This window comes from Vulpes lagopus, chromosome 10 (assembly GCF_018345385.1).
Source record: "Vulpes lagopus strain Blue_001 chromosome 10, ASM1834538v1, whole genome shotgun sequence".
Classification (NCBI taxonomy): Eukaryota; Metazoa; Chordata; class Mammalia; order Carnivora; family Canidae; genus Vulpes; species Vulpes lagopus.
Genome location: NC_054833.1, coordinates 13644904 through 13662777, shown reverse-complemented (window position 1 = coordinate 13662777; position 17874 = coordinate 13644904). Strand labels below are relative to the sequence as shown.

Sequence of the window (17874 nt, the reverse complement as noted above, 5' to 3'; positions counted from 1 at the left end):
GATTGTTCTTAGAACAAAGTAAAGAATTTCTATGGACTCTCATTATACATGTGCTTTAGATGTTCCATATCAATTTCCCATTCCGCTCCGAATGGAATGGTGTTTACTTTTGTGTGGCACTTTCCATTTTAGGGTCTTTTTTAAAAATTTATTTTAAAGATTTTATTTATTTATTCATGAAAGACACCCAGAGAGAGAGGCAGAGACACAGGCAGAGGGAGAAGCAGGCTCCATGCAGGGAGCCCAATGTGGGACTCGAACCCGATCCCGGGTCTCCAGGGTCACACCCTGGGCTGAAGGCGGTGCTAAACCGATGAGCCATCCGGGCTGCCCTCCATTTTAGGATCTTAAAGGGGAGGAGCTTCACCTTCTCCCTCCTCAACTCCCCTACCCCATAACTCGGGTTGTATGATTCATGTGTAACAAAGGTTTGCAGAGTTAATGCACCGTAACCTCATGTGCTTTGATACCTCCCAAAAGTACCCAAAGGGACAGAGATGAGGACAGAGGCCCAAACCTGGCCTATTTCTTGTGACATCCCTGCTTTTGCCTTTAGTGACCTGAGGTCTTATCAACTAATACCTGGAAACTTTGAAAAGGGGATGGAGACTAGCAAAATCAGAGCTAATTTAGTTGTAACAAGTTTTATTATGTAACCTCAAAGAAAAACTGAAGAGATGCTTTATAAATTATTATTATTATTATTATTATTGCTTTACAAATTAAACTACTGTATTGCCAGTAAAACTGTAGGCCAAAATTCTAACTTAAAACTTAACTTCAGCAACGTGGGGAGGTTTCCCAGTTGGAAGTGGTGCTGTTCCGTTAGTTTCATTGCTGCTCTGGAGCATTTGATGGTCATTAACTGTACTTTCTGAAGCCTTGCAGGTAAGACACAGCAGCCTTCCTCCTTGCCACTGTCAGCTGAGATGAACCAAGAGTAAATTCAGACAAGGAATAACCCTCAGAACCTCTCAACACCCTCGAACTGGAGTCAGGAGGGGTTTAATGTGCACACACTAAGTGCCAGTTATTAGTCTAGAGTTTTCACGTGTTAATATAATGATTATACCATGAGAAGTAGATATGATTCCTATTTTGCTGTTAAGGAAATGCAGTTCTGAGACTGATTAATTATGTGCCCATGCCCACAATGCGAATCGATGACAAGCACTTGTATCTCAGTGTTCAGAGTTCAAATTCTAGGCTCTGAGGTCATTATATTCGGTCAGTAAAAAAAATAAGAATCTAAAAATGCACTCCTAATTCGATGTGAGTTCAGAACTTCTTAAGGGGAAAAATTAATTGATGACTTTCCCTGCTGAGATGTCTTGAGAAATTGAACATCTTTCATGCAGAAGAATAATAAAAGGTCCCCAATGGAATTATTGACAGGACAAAAAGAATAGGACATTTACCTCTGGGAAAAAAAAAAAAGACTAATGGAACTCAGTTTCTGCGTTCTGAAACAAGAAAAATTAAGAATTCCTTGTGAAATAAGCAGTTTCTTTCTTTTTTGAGTAATGGTTCAAGCAGACCCACGTTAGAGCTTTGATGGCAAATACACATGGAAATTATACACACAAGGGAAAGAAAGCAAAGCTGTTTTAGTAAAGACCCACATTCCTGCGAAAATATTTTCTCCAGGAGTGCTGTTTATATTTCACATGCTCACTACGCAAATGACAAACAGTACTGAAAAATTGGTCTGAACTAATGGGAGGTAAACAAGGAAACTGTTGTGTCATCAGAGAAAGAAAATGGAAGTAGATTCAGGCAATGACTCTTCCATGGAATGTGAGGTCTTCACAAGGTTCTCTATCATTCCGTGTTCAATAGGTAACCCAGGGGCTGTTATCATGAGATCTTACAAGGAGCTCAAGGGAGGAAAAATGCTGAGGAGTGTGTTAACCTTGATAGTATCACGGGAGAAGAGCCTGCTGAAAAGAGTTGGATCAAAAAGCCTACACTGCTTGGTTTCAGGCACCCTCAAGCCACCCATGTGGTTTGAGGTGTGAGAGATGACTGGCCCATCTTTAGTCCCAGGAGTCCTCGGCCACGTTAACTGCCTGTTTGAGCTGTGCATTCTGGGCAAGTCACCTGACTCCCCTGCATCTAATTTCCTGCACCTGTAGAAGGAGTCATAAAGGACACTGCTTTGGCATGTTTAGAAATGATGCCCCTTGATGGGATGAGCGCTGGGGGTTATTCTATATGTTGGCAAATTGAACACCAATAAAAAATAAATTTATAAAAAAAAGAAAAGAAAAGAAATGATGCCCCACGGAATGCTGATCTATTTTGAGACCTCAGTGGTGTCCTACCCTGGAAACCAAGGAGCCATATTTGTGGTTAAATTAAGTTTGGGAACCAAAGGGTCAAACAAAGTTTACAAGGTGTATTATGGACCTTCTCAGAGCCTTAAAAAGGCTAAAATAAATTGTGATGTGATTCTTTAAGAAGAGAACATGGTATGTCAGCCATAATTTCAGGGCAACAATGTTAGAAAATTTGATACCCTTCCACATAATGCAAATGTTATGAAGATCTAATGAAATAATAGATGTAAAAGCACTTGGAAAGAGGGGCACCTGGCTGTATGGCTCAGTCAGTGGAGCATGTGACTTTTCATCTGGGGTTGTGAGTTCGAGCCCGAGGTTGGGTGTAGAGATTACTTAATTTAAAACACACACAAAAAAAATAAATAAATAAATAAAAAATAAAAAATAAAACACACACACACACCTGGAAAGAATGAAGCACTATGTGAACATTAGACGTGTGCAAAGAATTCAAATTCTTTGAATGTTTTGGAGCTGGCTAGCATCGCTGAAGGGATCTTCCTCCTTAGCCACCTGAAGGCTGTGGATTTAATTGAGAAGAAAGGTGTAAGATCCTAGGCTTTGGCAGGAATGCCATAGTGTATTTTCTGAAATGTAATTCTTTGACTGTTCACACCAAAATTACCTGGGCTGCTTATTAATGCATTTATGTTACGGGTTCAGATCTAAGATCAAGACCAGGGATCAAAAGTTTTAGCAGATACTTGAGTTGATTCCTAACTGCACTGAAGCTTGAGATCCACCAGCCGGAGAATCAGAGGCCTGATCAGAGCCTCCAAACTTCATGTAATTCCTTAGTGGTGAAGTGGTAAGGAACTTCACCTTTTTGAGCAGGTGGTCTGCCCGGTACTAGAAGAGACCTTTTTTTTATTATAATTTTTTTTTATTTTTAGATAACTTTTATTGAGTCTCTGTTCCATGCCCCCAAGGAACGCATTTAATATACACCTGTTCATCCTTATAAGTCAGTATTATTCCTATGTTATAGGAAAGCAAGCTGACAGGACGTTCCTAAGGTCACACAGTGAATTTGTTAGAGCCCCTTGTTTAAAAGTGAGAGAGAACCCAACCCACTTGGGCTAAAGTAAAAAAGAGAAGGTATTGGTTCATGTAAAGAAAATGTCCAGAGTTAGAATGGTTTCAGGAAGGGCTGGATCCAGGGGCCCAAATGATATAATGAAGTCTCAGTTTCACCTGAGCCATCCTTCCCTCAGTTCTTCTCTGTTGTTTCAATTCTGACAGGCTCTCCCTTTGAGGTGGCAGGAATATTACCAGCAGCTTCCTGCTATAGAACAAGGCTTGGGAAACTATCGTCACAAGGGCTGGCTACCTGGTTTTGTAAATGAAATGGTATTGAACACAGCCATGGCCACTTGTGGACATTTGTCTGTGGCTGTCTTTATGCTGCAGTAGCAGTTGAGTATTGGCAAGGGAGCTGTATGGCCCATAAAGCCTAAAGTATTTAGGATTTGCCTTTACAGAAAGGGTTTGCTGACCCCTGTGGGAGAAACCAAGTTTTGTTGGTTTGATTGTGAATCTGTGAGAGGCATTATTTATTTATTGTTAGAGTATCCGGACCCTAGGGCCTGATGTGTTAAGATGAACAAAGAACTGGGGCGCCTGGGTGGCTCAGTCAGTTAAGTGTCTGCCTTTGGCTCGGGTCATGACCCCAGGGTCCTAGGATTGAGCCCATGTTGGGCTCCCTGCTCAGCAGGAAATCTGCTTCTCCCTCTCCCTTCGCCCCTCCCGCTCTCTGCTTGATTTCTTTCTCTCTAATCAATAATCTTTTTTAAAAAGAAAGATGAACAAAGAACCTGCATTACTTAAAGATTGTTGCTTTGGATTAACAGAGGGCTTGGGCGTTCATTTACAGTTTAAATAAACAAGGTCCAATTCCCAACACAAATATATCCTATGGATTACAAGAACAATAGAATGTGTTGTAAGATTTTGTAGTCATTATATGCTTCAGTGGTTGAAGGTTAGATTCCTGGAAGATGAAACAGGAATTTTTTATTGAATACCCCAGGAAGAACTTTGTTTATAATGTCTAGTATCTCAATAAATATAACAACACAGACATGTATAAATTTAAACAAGACATTGCCCCTACCTGTCTGCTCCTGTAACTTTAGGCAGTAATAGGGAGATTCGAAAAGCCGAGCTTTCCTAGAGTGGGCAGGTATTCTTGAAAATAGACAGGGCTTAATTTGTAGCAGTTGTTTCTTCCTAAGCATCCTCTCTATTTATTTATTTATTTATTTATTTATTTATTTATTTATTTATTTATTCATGAGAGACACAGAGAGAGAGAGAGAGAGGCAGAGACACAGGCAGAGGGAGAAGCAGGCTCCATGCAGGGAGCCCGACGTGGGACTCGATCCCGGGGTCTCCAAGGTCACGCCCTGGGCTAAAGGCAGCACTAAACCGCTGAGCCACCCGGGCTGCCCAGCATCCTGTCTTTCTGTTCATTAGCTCCTCCTCAATTTCCCCAAATGTAAGATGGGGATGATTGTACCACTGCCTGGTGAGATTAACTTAGGATCCCGGAGGAGAGTATGCTCTAAGTGTCTTGGTCAGTGCCTGGCACAGACTCGGTGGCTGAAAAGTGGTAGGCGTATCATCGCTGTCCTTGTCATCATTGTCTATGACTAAGGAAGCACCATCCTGCTTAGAATCCCCCTTCCTGTTGTGTGCAGAGTTCCGCAGACCACATTAGTCACTGAACCTCTTTCTGATATGATGGCCTGCAGCTCCTGAACCGGTACAGCTTCTGTCTTCGCTCTCTTTAAAAATCAGTGCATCACAGGGCCCTGGATTTAGGGGCATTCTCGTGTTCCTCAGGGATTTCAATTACTGCTTTAAGAGAAGATTAACAGACTCGGGTCATCTTTGGTCCCAAGGGATCCACGAATTCCCTTTCTCTCCTCCCTCCCCATACTGGCATAGTGTCCTTGTGTGCTTTTGCCAAGGTGCCTGGAAGGGATGCTCTCAGTCTGTTCTCAGTGTTGCAGGCAGTGGCAAGCCTGTGAGCATCCTTTGGGACCCACTCCTGGCATGGGTGGAACTGCCTCCTACCGGGCAGAAATCGCTGGAGCCAGAAGAAAAGGAGCATGTTGGCCAAGAGCCTGAGCAAATATGCTGAGAAGAATGGGCCCAGGTGTATGTGGCCTCGCTCTTCCCCCACCGCATCGTACCAGCACACCCTTTATTGGTTCTTCCCTCAGGAAGGATCCTTTTCTTGTAGCAGCATGACTGAGAAGCAGCTCTCTCCGTATAAACATCTGCATGTCCCTGCAGAGGCACAATGCACAAGACCCAAACGTCACGATGGTGTCTAGTGGCTGTGTCTGAGGTGTGCGTGGTTTCCTATAGTGTGTAATTGGAGTATCCTCTGGTGAGTCCCAGGTAGAGGAGGCAGCCCCTGTGTGTCCAGAAAACTGAGGGGCACAGAGCTCCCTCTCCTCTCCTCACTGGGGCCTGCAATACTCAAGCAGACTTGGATTAATGGATAAGCCCTTTGTTAAATGCAGCTGTATTCCCATTAGCACTGGGCTAGGCCAGTGTCTGTGTTTATGCCCATCAGTTCTTTTTTTTTTTTAAGATTATATTTATTTATTCATGAGGGACACAGAAAGAGAGGGGAGGCAGAGACACAGGCAGAGGGAAAAGGAGGCTCCCTGCAGGGAGCCCGATGTGGGACTCAATCCCAGGACCCCGGGATCACGCCCTGAGCTGAAGGCAGGTGCTCAACCGCTGAGCCACCCAGGCGTCCCTATGCCCATCGGTTCTAATGGGCAGATCGGATCTATCCTTGACCGATGGTAAGGAATAGCAAAGAACGTGGTGTTCCAAGGTTGGAAGACCAGGTATGGGCAGTGAAGGTCAAGGAAAGGGCCAAGGGAGAAGATGGGTGAGAATACCGTAGATCCTCATACTCGGCATCACTAACACACCCGTGTGTTTCCAGGCATTATGTCTGCATTTGCGTCAAACGCTCTAGTGGCCCCCTGGTCAGTGGGGCAGTGTTGCTTTATCTCCTATCTCCTTATGGGCTGGTGGGTGTTCTTTAAATCAGATAGCCCTCTCTGGGCAGCAGAGCCTCCCTGTGCCCCCGTGGCCACCTCCTGTAATGCCCACCCTTCATCTCCTCTACCCTGTCCTCCCCATCTCCTCCCCACCCCTCAACTCATGGACAGGGCAGGGGCTTCTGATTTTTAGAATAAAAATGTGTCAATCCTTTTTTTGGTTATTCTTCTTGTAAATATACTTCACAGCTAATACAGATCAGTCCTAGATTGGACGGAAGCTGTTCAGAATTCTGGCCTCTCTGAGACAGTGTGCTGTAACTTATGGAGTGGAAAGGGGAAAATACTGCCATCCTACTCCTGATAAATCATACTAACCCTTTCCTTGCCCTAAGTCATGTCTGTAAAACTGAAAATGTGTGTTTAAAAGCGGGGAAGCCACAGTCGTGGAGAATTTCCTGCATGGCTGGGACCTGCAGGCGTCCTTCTGCAGCTGTAAGAGAAGGTCGGACTCCTTGCAGCAGAAAGGTGGTGGTGGGTTTCGGGCCTGGGCCGTTCAGCGTCAGTAACCCACCGATGGCCTCACCTCCGCCCCTCACTTGGGCCACCAGTGTGGTGAAAACAGAAGCCCCATCTAATGAAATTGGAAGAAGCGAATGTTATCAGATCCTGCTCCCTAAGCTTTCTATTTCTGAGTTCACTTTGGGTTGAGAGGCCAGTATTTGTGAGGATCTTGGGTCCCTCCAAAAATCTAAGGAGCACTTGGTACCTGGAGAGATCCAAGTGGGGGTGGGGGCGCGGTATGGAGGGACTCCAGATGCCCTGGCCTTTCTGCCTCTGTTGGTGACTGGACATCAGATAGCATAGATGCTGTGGCATCTATGGGGGATATGCTATCCCCCCTTCTAAACTTCTCAGGGGATCCCTGTATATCTGACACCTTCTAGGACACTAAAGTTGGTTCTTCCTTTGGATGAGCCTTGAAAGCCAGGCCACCATGAGAAATTTAATTGTAAGGATGCTGGCTGAGGTGCCCCCCCTTGCCCACACTCCCATTGCACACTCTAAGGGCCCACCAGAAGCAGCCCCAGGGTGCCAAGAGGGGTGGGCTTCAGGGCACCGGCCCATGCAGGTGCTTGGGTTCTAGTCATGAAAGTCATGCACCAATGAAGTCCCTCCTCTCTGGTTTTTCAAAAGGGACCAAAAAATCTTGTCCCCCACCGTGTCTCTCCCTCTGAGTAAAGTGAATCCCGGACTGTCTAGTCCCCTGAAGAGCATTTACATGGATGGAGGTGCTGGAAAGACCCCAGAGCTCATCTGGCCAGGCCCCCCCCCCTTTCCCCCCTTGCTCCTGCAGATCTTTGAAGCAGCTCAGCTGCCCGCCTCATACCTTTTGGTCCAGCATTCTGTCCTGGCAGTTGACATTCGAGCTGATTCATGTCGAAGTGAACAATTTCTCCAGACAGCTGGCTCCTCTCTCTGCAGCACGAGGAAGCCACCTTTGAGAGCAGTGGGCTTGGCAAAGCAGCCTTTTCATCATCTGTTTCAAAAGAAGGCTGTTTTTATAAATGTGCCGGGCCTGCCTGCCCTTCCGGTACCCTTGTCTTCATCCCGTTCTGTCCCAGGCTCCTGCGAGGTTGGGGACCACTTTATTCTGAGCCTGGTTGTACTTTCTGTTGCTTTTCTTCCCATCCCTACTCAGGAGTGCCAGTCCTCGCGCTCAGACCTTCCAATTTCATTATCTGGTGGTGAAGCAGCCAGGTTGGGAGTCAGCCCCTATCATCAGATGAATTGGGGAAAAATGTAATGTGGATGATTAAAATATAAATCAATTAGAGTAATCCAATCTGCTCAATAATCTGTACTTAAGAGCTAAACATCTTGAATTTAATAATGTACGTATTAAAGAGCCATTTAACTATGGAGTTGTAATTATGCCTTTATAATCCTCTGTCAGCTTCTTGCCACTCTAAATTTTTCTAAGGCACTCCTACTTTCTTATAATTATTTTAATGTGGTAATTTTGGAATAATTTTTATTCATTTTTTTAAGGTGATCATGAGACAGCTTTTGGGTCTTGGTGGTGCATTTTTCTTAAGACAGCTAGCGATACTGATTTTATACTTTTTTTTAACAGTTCATTTATTTATTTGACAGAGACAGCACAAGCAGCGGAAGCAGTAGGGAGAGGGGGAGGGAGAAGCCGACTCCCCACTGAGCAGGGAGCTTGACATCCCAGGACCCTGGGATCATGACCTGAGCTGAAGGCAGATGTTCAACCACTAGGCCACCCAGGAGCCCCTGATCTTACACTTCTTAAGATGTGTTGTCTGTGAATGAACTGAATCAGGTGTCCTCCTCATTTATTCCCTTTTTAAATGAATTATCATTGGATGCCAACTGTGAGAGCAAACCCCAGCGCCAATTCTAAAAAACCCGTATCTTGAATTTTTTTTTTTTGAGGGATTCGGCATATAATCTCTTTATCAAACCCTTAACAGAGATGTTTCACCTTGGCTAAACCTAGGTCTCAAACTTTAAAAGTTTTATCTTTTGTGTCTTAGGCTAGAGAATCAAAAGAAAGATGGAAACTCTTCCAACCAAATGCAGATACCCAGATACATATGAACCTGTGCATGTATTTTCAGGGGTATGTTGCCTCCTGAAGCCTGTTGGGATCCGTGGATCCCAGGATGGGCACTTTGCTGAGCGAGCTTTCCAGTTTGGCAGCAGTGTGTGTTTAGAGAGGTACTGGCAGGTAATTCTGGGCCGGCCACTCGGAGGTTCCTGAGGCCAAGGCAGGAAACCAGAACTTTCTGCTGTAAGTTGTAGGAAGCCACTGAAAGCTTCTGGAAAAAAAGCAGGCTTCTGGAAGAGTAATCTTGCAATAATATAAAATACAGGTTTAAAGGCCAGAGACTGGGATTAGGAAAGTAGGTTTGGAGACTTGTAAAAGCTGGTTAAAGAACACTCAGATTATAAATGAAGGTAAGAAACAGGAACACAGTGATGGATGTGAAAGAGAAAGTGATTTCGTGCAAATCAGATCACTAGACTTTCCTGGACTCAGAACTCCCTTGGTACAATGCCCACATCTGTCCCTCCCTGCTTGGCGACCCAGCTACTGAGCATCACTGAAGCAGCACCCACTCAAAGCAATGGATACCATTTAAAGAGAATAATTTCCAGATTCAGTGGTTCCAGAGCCTGTTCACTTTTTCTGTTTGGATTCTCCTTCCTCACTGTAGCTGGTTTTGTTCCCTTCTCTCCTTAGCCAACCCCCCCACCCCTGCAGCCCAAACTTCCTCAAAGTCTCCCCAATCTGTCTCTTCCTCCCCTCCGCCCCCAGTCCCCCAGGGCTGCTGGATTCATCTCCCCGAGGCCCACATCTGATGTGTGACACTTGTGATCAGAGACCTCCGTTCCGACTTTTGGAAAGAAGTCTCCTGGTGACTAACCATAGTTCAGAATAGAGTCTTCCGGTGACTAACATTCCCATATGTACTCCTGATCCCTCCCCCTTCTCTCCTCCCGGAAAACTCTACTTTGTAAATCCCTCAGCCTGGCTGCTACACCTGCAGCCCCTTCCCCTCCCCGGGAGCACGGCCCTCTGTCCGCATCCAGTCTCTCCACTTGCATCCAAGGCAGATTTCCCTCAGTTGCTCTCTCTTACCCTAGGATGTGAAATCCAAGCTTCCAAAGATACTTTGCTGGAAGCTGCATTATCTGGTTCCAAAGGCCTTGTTATGGAGCCTGCCTACCGTCCTTTTCTTCAGCTTCCTTCTCTAATCAAAGTCTTAAAAAAAAAAAAAAAAGCAAAGTCTTGGGCACCTGGGTGGCTCAGCAGTTGAGCATCTGCCTACGGCTCAGGGTGTGATCCTGGGGTCCTGGGATCCTCCCCACAGGGAGCCCACTTCCTCTGCCTATGTCTCTGCTTCTGCCTCTGTGTCTCTTATGGATAAATAAATAAAATCTTTTTTAAAAATGCAAAGTCGTGGGACCTCTGGGTGGCTCAGTGGGTAGGCATCTGACTCTTGATCTCAGCTCAGGTCTTGATCTCAGGGTCGTAAGTTCAAGCCCCACATTCCGGCTCCACACTGGGTGCAGAGCCTACTTTAAAAAAAAAAAAAAAAGAAAGAAAGAAAGAAAGAAAGAAAGAAAGAAAGAAAGAAAGAAAGAAAGAAATGTGTTCGAGTGATCACTGTCTACCCAGTCATGAAACACAAAAGCTTCAGCCATCCCTGCTTCCTTGTCCTCCCTCATGCTGGTCTGGGAAGCTGCCAGGAGCCTGTGATTTTGCCATTTGGTTGGGTCTCATCCTTTCTCAGGTCCCTTCTATCACACCCTACCTGCGTTCCAGTCACGTCCCCCCAAGAAGACCGCAGTGGCCTCCTCATTACTCTCTGCCACCTTGTCTTCCAGTTCGGGTTCCCATTGCCTATGCAGTGAGAGTTCTAGAAATAAATCTAATTGTGCCTTCTCCAGCACACTGATTAACCCGAAGCCCATCCCCCACCTAGACCCTCTTGATCCCCTTCTCTCTGTTCTACTTTTCCTTTAATTTTCCCCCCAAACACAGATCTTCCAACATAGTGTACAGTTGACTTAGTTGTAACATGTATTACCCGCTCCCCTCCCCCTGCCCTGCCAGCCGAGGCTCTGAGAGTTGGTGCTCTTATCTGTTTTGTTTGCTGACGTAATTTAAGCAGCTGGTACATAGTGAGCGCTCAGTACATATTTGTTGAATGTCATAATGTCAATTCCTATTTTTACATCCTCATCCTATCCCCTCTGCTTATAGAATAAAACCTAAACACCTACTAGGAAATTTCAGAAGGTTGCATGTTCTGGTTCCACACTCCTCCAGCCCCTGTCCCTCACCACTGGGTGTCCATTATGAGATGGACATTAAGGGATACTCCGGGATTTGATGGGTTTCTGGACATGCCATGTTCTTTCAGCCTTCTCTGTACCTGTCCGGTCTGTTCTCCTTTCCCCATATGGGGGGAAACAGTTCCTCCTTTTTCAAAATCCAGCCAAAAATTCCATCCCCTGTGGATCTCCTCCTATGCCCTGAAGGAGAATTAGTTTCTCTCTCCTGTTTGCTTCCTTTAATTTCTGTGTGATTGCTCCTGGTGTGCAGTTTTACACGTGGACCTCTGTGTCTCCTCCCCTAGACTCTGTGCTCAGTCATGTCCATTTTTTTCTGTGTGTCTGCCCCCAAAATGATCACAGGGTCCATTACAGTATTATTATGTTGTCACTTAATGCAATGATTGAAGAGAGGAGCTGCCATATGTTGAACCATGTAGTCAAAGGTTTGAGGGCCATCACCACACCACATACCCAAATTATTGCTGTCCTCACCCCCAAACCTGCACCTGCCCTGTGTCCCCTGTTTCTGTGAGTGAAAGGGTGTCAGTCCCCTGGCATGAATCTGGGCATCGGGAATGATCTACCTCCTTTTCCTCAGATCACCCAACTAGGTCCTGTTGACCCTGCTCCCAGACATCTCCCAAATCCATGTACTTCCCCTCTGTCTTGCTCTCGGGAGCCTTTGCCTACCTGTCATCTCTGTCACCAAGCACACTGCCTGGCACATCGTGGAGGTGTCATATATATTTCTTGAATGAGTGAGTCTCTGAGTTAGAACCATTTCAGGTAGCAACAGGCACAGATTACCGGGCTATGAGTTCGAGCTTCTGAGGAAGCCTATGTTGTTGCAAAAGTCTGGGTGATTTTTCTGAAGGTGGGGTTGGAGGCCCCATAGAGTGGTTTTGGATCAGCCCCATGGCTCTAGATGTTATCTGACTTTCTAGACCAGTGAAGCTCTCTCAGCCTCCTAAGTTTGCCAAGGGGATCATGTTTTCTGATCGCTTCTGTCTTAAAAATTCAAATCCTGGCATATTTCCCTCACTGGGATATGTAAATTCTCATGTAAGTTTGGAAAAGGGTTTGTTTCTTAACAAGTGATGAAAGAGATCAGGGCAATTGTGACCCCTAAAGAAGGGTCCACTAGGAATAATGAGTTGGAGGGTCTTCGTATCCTCACACATGGAGTTACGGGATTAGTCTCGATGTTCCCTCAAGTCACTTTCAGCTCCCAATTTCTATGAATATTATTATTATTATCATCATTATTAAAGCAAAATACCAGGAACAACAGAAACAACAACAAAACCTAGAGGAACCGAGGCGGTTGTAAAGTCTAATGAAGGGTGAGTGATTCTAAAATCAGTCTAAGCTGGAGACATCACTCAACAGATTCCAGTGCTGCTTTGGGTCTGGGCAAAGCAGGAAGGAGAGTCGTGGGCGGTAGAGGCGTTGGCATTGGAACAGACAGTTGATAAATGTTTTCAGCCTCCTCTTTTCTCGGCAGACGGTGCTATAGTGATTGCATCTGCCAAGTCTTAATCTGAGATATTGCTGGACCACTAGTTACACAGACTGTGTCACTTGACTCCTCTGATGCCCTCTTCCTGCCTCGTTGGGGAATCTCGTTGTGTCAAGAGGGTTCTGTTCCTCCTCCACCCCATTGTCCTCCTTTATCAGGTCTAAGTCGAGGTTGGGTACATTTGGGGTGCTCCAGATGCCTAGGGTTTGGCTGACTGTCTCCAGCCTTTAGAACAGGGTGGTATGACTTCCATTCCAAAAGGCAAAAAAAGAGAAACGGAACTTCAGTCATGTGGTTTCTGTTATCTGTAACCATGGAAAACGTTGGCCATCTGTGAGGATCCCATTTTAACACTTTCTCTCTCTCTCTCTCTCTCTCTCTCTCTCTCTCTCTCTCTTTCCATCTCTTTCTCGGGGAAAACAAGCTGAGGAAGTGGAGAGGCTGGCGGCCATGCGTTCTGACTCCCTCGTCCCAGGTACCCACACCCCACCCATCCGCAGGAGAAGTAAGTTTGCCAACCTGGGAAGGATTTTCAAGCCTTGGAAATGGAGAAAGAAGAAAAGCGAGAAGTTCAAACACACATCCGCAGGTAAGATGGTTGTTTCCTTCTCTTTGGGAGTTTGTTGACTTCAACTCTGTATGTTAATTAGCAGAATTTAATTATTGTGGACCATCTGAGCCAAAGGGAAGAAAAATCAAGCCTTAGAATTGCTCTTGTGTTGAATAATTCTTTGGTGCAGTTGAAAAATGGCTTTCAGATCTTGTGTGTTTTCTCGTGTGTTAGGTTTTTTGTTATGTTTTGATCTGCCACTTGTGTCTAATCTATAAATATCTGAGCTTAGAATTCCACCTTTTCTGTAATTGAATGCTTTTATTCCACCACTGACAATCCATTTCTTATTGTTCAGCCTCATTTGGACTGCTTTGGTAGAAAGCAACCCGTAGCAGAAAATAAGTTATTTGTGGTCTTTGGCAGATGAGAATAGGTTATTCCATGGAGGAAAAATCTTGAATGAATGATTGTTGGACACGACAGGAAAATGCAGGAGAATGAAAACAAAGCATCATGTAATGGCAGGGACAACTCTACAGTTGATGACTTAGTGGGCAGAAGGGGAATTGGAGGGAAGTCAGCATTAGCTGAGGGGTAAAGAGCACACTCTGGAGTCAGACTGCATGGGTTCAAGCCCCAGTTCTGATATTCGGCAGTTTTTTGACCTTGCTCAGTTTATTTAACTCTGTATCTCAGTTTTCCCACCTGTAAAATAGAGCTAAGAACAATATTTTACCTGACTTAAAATTGTGAGTTTATGTGACATGCTATGTGGATCTATTTTAAATGAGTAGGAGTGTGCGGAGGGAAGGGTATAAGGAAAGAGGCCTGATTTCACCCTGTTGGCTTTGAGATAAGATGATGGAATAGCTCTGCAGATATTTTTTATTTGTTTTGTTCTGATTTTGCTTACTGAATGCCCAAGTCCTTTCAAGTCTACACTCCAGGGCTTTAATCTCCTCCTCCCTCTTCATCCTCAAAACCTCAGCCTGCCCTTCTCCTCCTGAGAATCATCACCTCTTCTGTGTCTTGGTCCTCTCCCCACCTTCCCACTTGCAAACTAACTGTGAAGTGGGAGATGGGGCTGCTTGTTGTACCTGAACATAAACCCGCAGATCTGGGAATTTTCATCCTAATTGCTTTGGGGGAATGAAAGAAAATAGCAAACATAGGAAAGTTGCAGATAGTCTTAGAAATCCATAAGATAGAAATCTTAAACGGTTCTCATGGACCTCTCCAGCTTGTGTTTTCTGACCTTTCCTTCAATGGAAGCCCCAATGCCCTGTTGCTGTCATCTGTTAATTCTTGAGATTGGAACGAACCTCCAAATTACAGTAATCTCAAACCTGTCAGCCCTGGGACTGCGTCCCTTCACTGGACTACATTCTGCACCCTCCTGGTCATTGGACAGGTGTAATAAAACCTGTAGGCCTTTCATGTATTTCTAAACACTGCTGAGAGATTGACGTGCAAGCAAAACCTAAATGGTCCTTTTTATCCCCCCACCCCAGGGGAAAACTAGACCATGACCTCTTAGAGAGTGTTCTGTGAACTCTGGAAAAAATAAAGTTTTGGGGCTCCTGGATGGCTCAGTCATTTCAGTCTTGGTTTCGGTTCAGGTCATGATCTCAGAGTCATGAGATCAAGTGGGGTGGGGGGGTGGGGGGTCTGCGCTCAGCAGGGGGGTCTACGCTCAGCAAGGAGTCTGCTACAGATTCTCTCCCTCTGCCCCTTCTCTCATGGTCTCTGTCTCTGTTTCTCTGTCTCTCTCTTTCCTTCTCTCTCATAAATAAATAGGTTTTTTAAAAAAAAAAAAAAAAAATTCCATAAGATCCCTTACCAGGGTCTTCCTGACTTTGCGGTAGAAAATGGCTTACAATCACACAAACACACATTGAACCAATGTCCATTCATCAGCATGAACCCCTGAATGATGGTGTCCCAGATGCCTTTCCTACCAGCAAATCAGGAGCTTTGTTTTGTCCATTTGACGAGACATTTAGGTAAAGCTCGGATGCTCCTGGCATGCAAAGATCTAGTGTGCTGACTTCAGGATGTTGGGAAACTGGTTCTTTGACAGATGCAAATACAAGAACTTCAAATTACTCGTGGATCATTCAAAGTTTGAATATTATTTGCATTTAAAACTCTTTGGGGAGAAAAAAATTTGAACACGTGACTGGCAAAGTTGCGGTTTGAATCATTCTTATCATTAACTATTCTTAGCAAGTTCTTGTGATTGTGATTTCTCTGGCCAAACTGATGAATTTGGCAGTTGAATGTGATATTTGGATGTAAGCTTTTTTTTTTTTTTTTTAAAGAGACATTGACCTCCTGAAGTAGAAAAGGTAGAGGATATACTATAGAGTATATCCAAATAGGTAGAGGGATACCTGAATTGAGTGAAGCTATTCTAATTTTTAAAAAAGTCAGTGGTTTGCACTGTCATTTCCTTTGTACATAACTGGATTTAGAAATATTATTCCTTATTTTTGGAGAGACTTGTAGTACCAGTTCTTAGCCCACAGGAGAAAAAACTGGACAACATAAGGATGTTTAGCATGACAAATTGTATATATATTCAAGTAATACTTTGAAGTACAAACTTTCCTATGCATTGGTTAGAGTTAAGTACATATACAAGAGGATTGATTGATTATGGGATTGTTAATGGTTGGCCAGTGTTAGCTGATATGCATATATTTGTCTTGTATGTGTGTATATGTAATGCCCTCCCTTTCATGTGTAAAATAAGGTCCACAGTTTTGATACAAAGATCAAGTCCATAAATTCATTTATATTATGCATTTGTATTTAAAACTGTACTTTTTTTTTTAAACACATGAAAGAACATGAACACAATGCACACTTGGCCTGTTTGGTACTTCCACAGTGAGTTGCCACTTTTTAAGTTGCCACTTAAAATTTGCCATAATTAGCTATGCTACGGTTTTCTTATAGCTCAAGTTATGGGATAGGTGTGTCTGTGTATACCACATCTTCAAAGATAAGCCCAGAAACATTACTTTCTAAGTTGTATAACAATAAGAAAACTGCATTGGAAAGTTAGGATCTCACTGTTTCCCTCAATTTTGGCATCAACAATTATATGAACTTTTCAAAGGCCCCCGTGTCTTGTGCTGCTTGTACATCCATCCTATGCTAGGCGGAAGGCCAGGGTCCTGACAAAGCCTTCAGCATTAAGATCCTGAGACTGAACTCCAGATGGTGGTGGAAACACTGGAGGACGAAGCAGCCCTGCATCATAACAGTAGGGAAACAACAGTAATGGTTGGAAGGTAAAATAATGGGTCCTCCGGGAGGTGATCCTTACGTGCTTTGCAGCCTGTGCTCAGAGGCCATGCCCACGGCCTGCAACACAGCCTGACACACCCAACCTCCTGTGTGGAGTCGGCAGTGTATGTCCACAACACACACCCCCAGAGCTACTCTGGGAACAAAGACAAATGATAACATCCCCTCCAAAGTAGAGCAAGCAGAGCCTCCCCAAAATAGTCAATTGCAACCATCTTATCCAAATTCCTTGAAAATGAGGACTGTATTTATAGAAAAATAGAACTGGCAGGAATAAACGATGAAGATGCCACTGAGTTATGCTTTTATTTCCTCTTGACAGAAAATCATAAGCTGTAGGGGGTTGGCCCTGGAAATCTGCAATGTGCCAGAAGTCCCTTTGTGCTTCTAAGCTTTTCCGCATACCTAGGGCCTTGAGCAACACGATATTTTTAAAAATTAAAAAACGTTACTGAATGCCTACCCATGCTGAAACTGTACCCGCTCTGGAGATAGATAACTGTGAGCAATAGCAGACCTTGTCGGTGACCTTGTGGCATGCACAGTGTAGTGGGAGAGGCAGGCAATCGAAACACATGGATACAGGTGGGATCACGATTATGATTAGGGCAGTGAAGGGAAAGTACTTGGGAAAGGGAGGGGGACACTTGATGCCATCTGAGGGACCAGAGAAACTGTCTCGAGGAAGAGAAGTTTGAACTGAGATCTTGGGGAAGTAGTAAGAATTTAGAAAACAAGAACTCCAGGCAGCAAAACAGCCTGTGCAAAGGCCCTGTAGTAGAAGAAACAGGAATGAACAGGCTGGGAAAACAATGGCTAGAGAGTGGAGAGCTAGGAGTATGCTGTCAGTCGAGGCTGGAGGGGTCACCAAGGACTGGACCCTCTCTAGGCCTTCATCCTGCACAGCAGATTAGACAAGAGTGTGTGTGGCTCCAGGAAAACCAATTTGGCCATGTACAGATTATGGTAACTTGGACTCATATTTGCTAGTAGAAATGAGTGGGTTTGGGAGATGTTATGAGGAATAAGTTACAGGACCAAATGACAAGTTGGATTTAGGAGGGAGAGAGAGAGAAGGGTCATATTTGACACTGTAGTATTGTTTTAGGGCATTAGTATTAATGCCCTTAGTATTGTTTTAGGTTATAGGGTTTCCTGAGATGAGTACTTTGGAAGAGTGGCAGGTTTGGAGGAGCGGGGGGAGGGAATGGGGGATAGAGGAGCTATGATCTCCATTTTAGG

The 17874-nt window shown here is 44.6% G+C and overlaps 1 protein-coding gene across 9 annotated transcripts in view; it reads left to right on the top strand.

The window, feature by feature from the left end:
• PHACTR1 (phosphatase and actin regulator 1) overlaps positions 1-17874 on the top strand; it is a 560913-nt gene that overhangs the window by 336769 nt on the left and 206270 nt on the right. For all 9 annotated transcript variants that reach the window (XM_041770863.1, XM_041770864.1, XM_041770861.1 and 6 more), the window contains one exon: positions 13189-13353. In XM_041770863.1, the coding sequence (XP_041626797.1) occupies positions 13189-13353 (165 nt within the window). The remainder of the gene's footprint in view (positions 1-13188; positions 13354-17874) is intronic.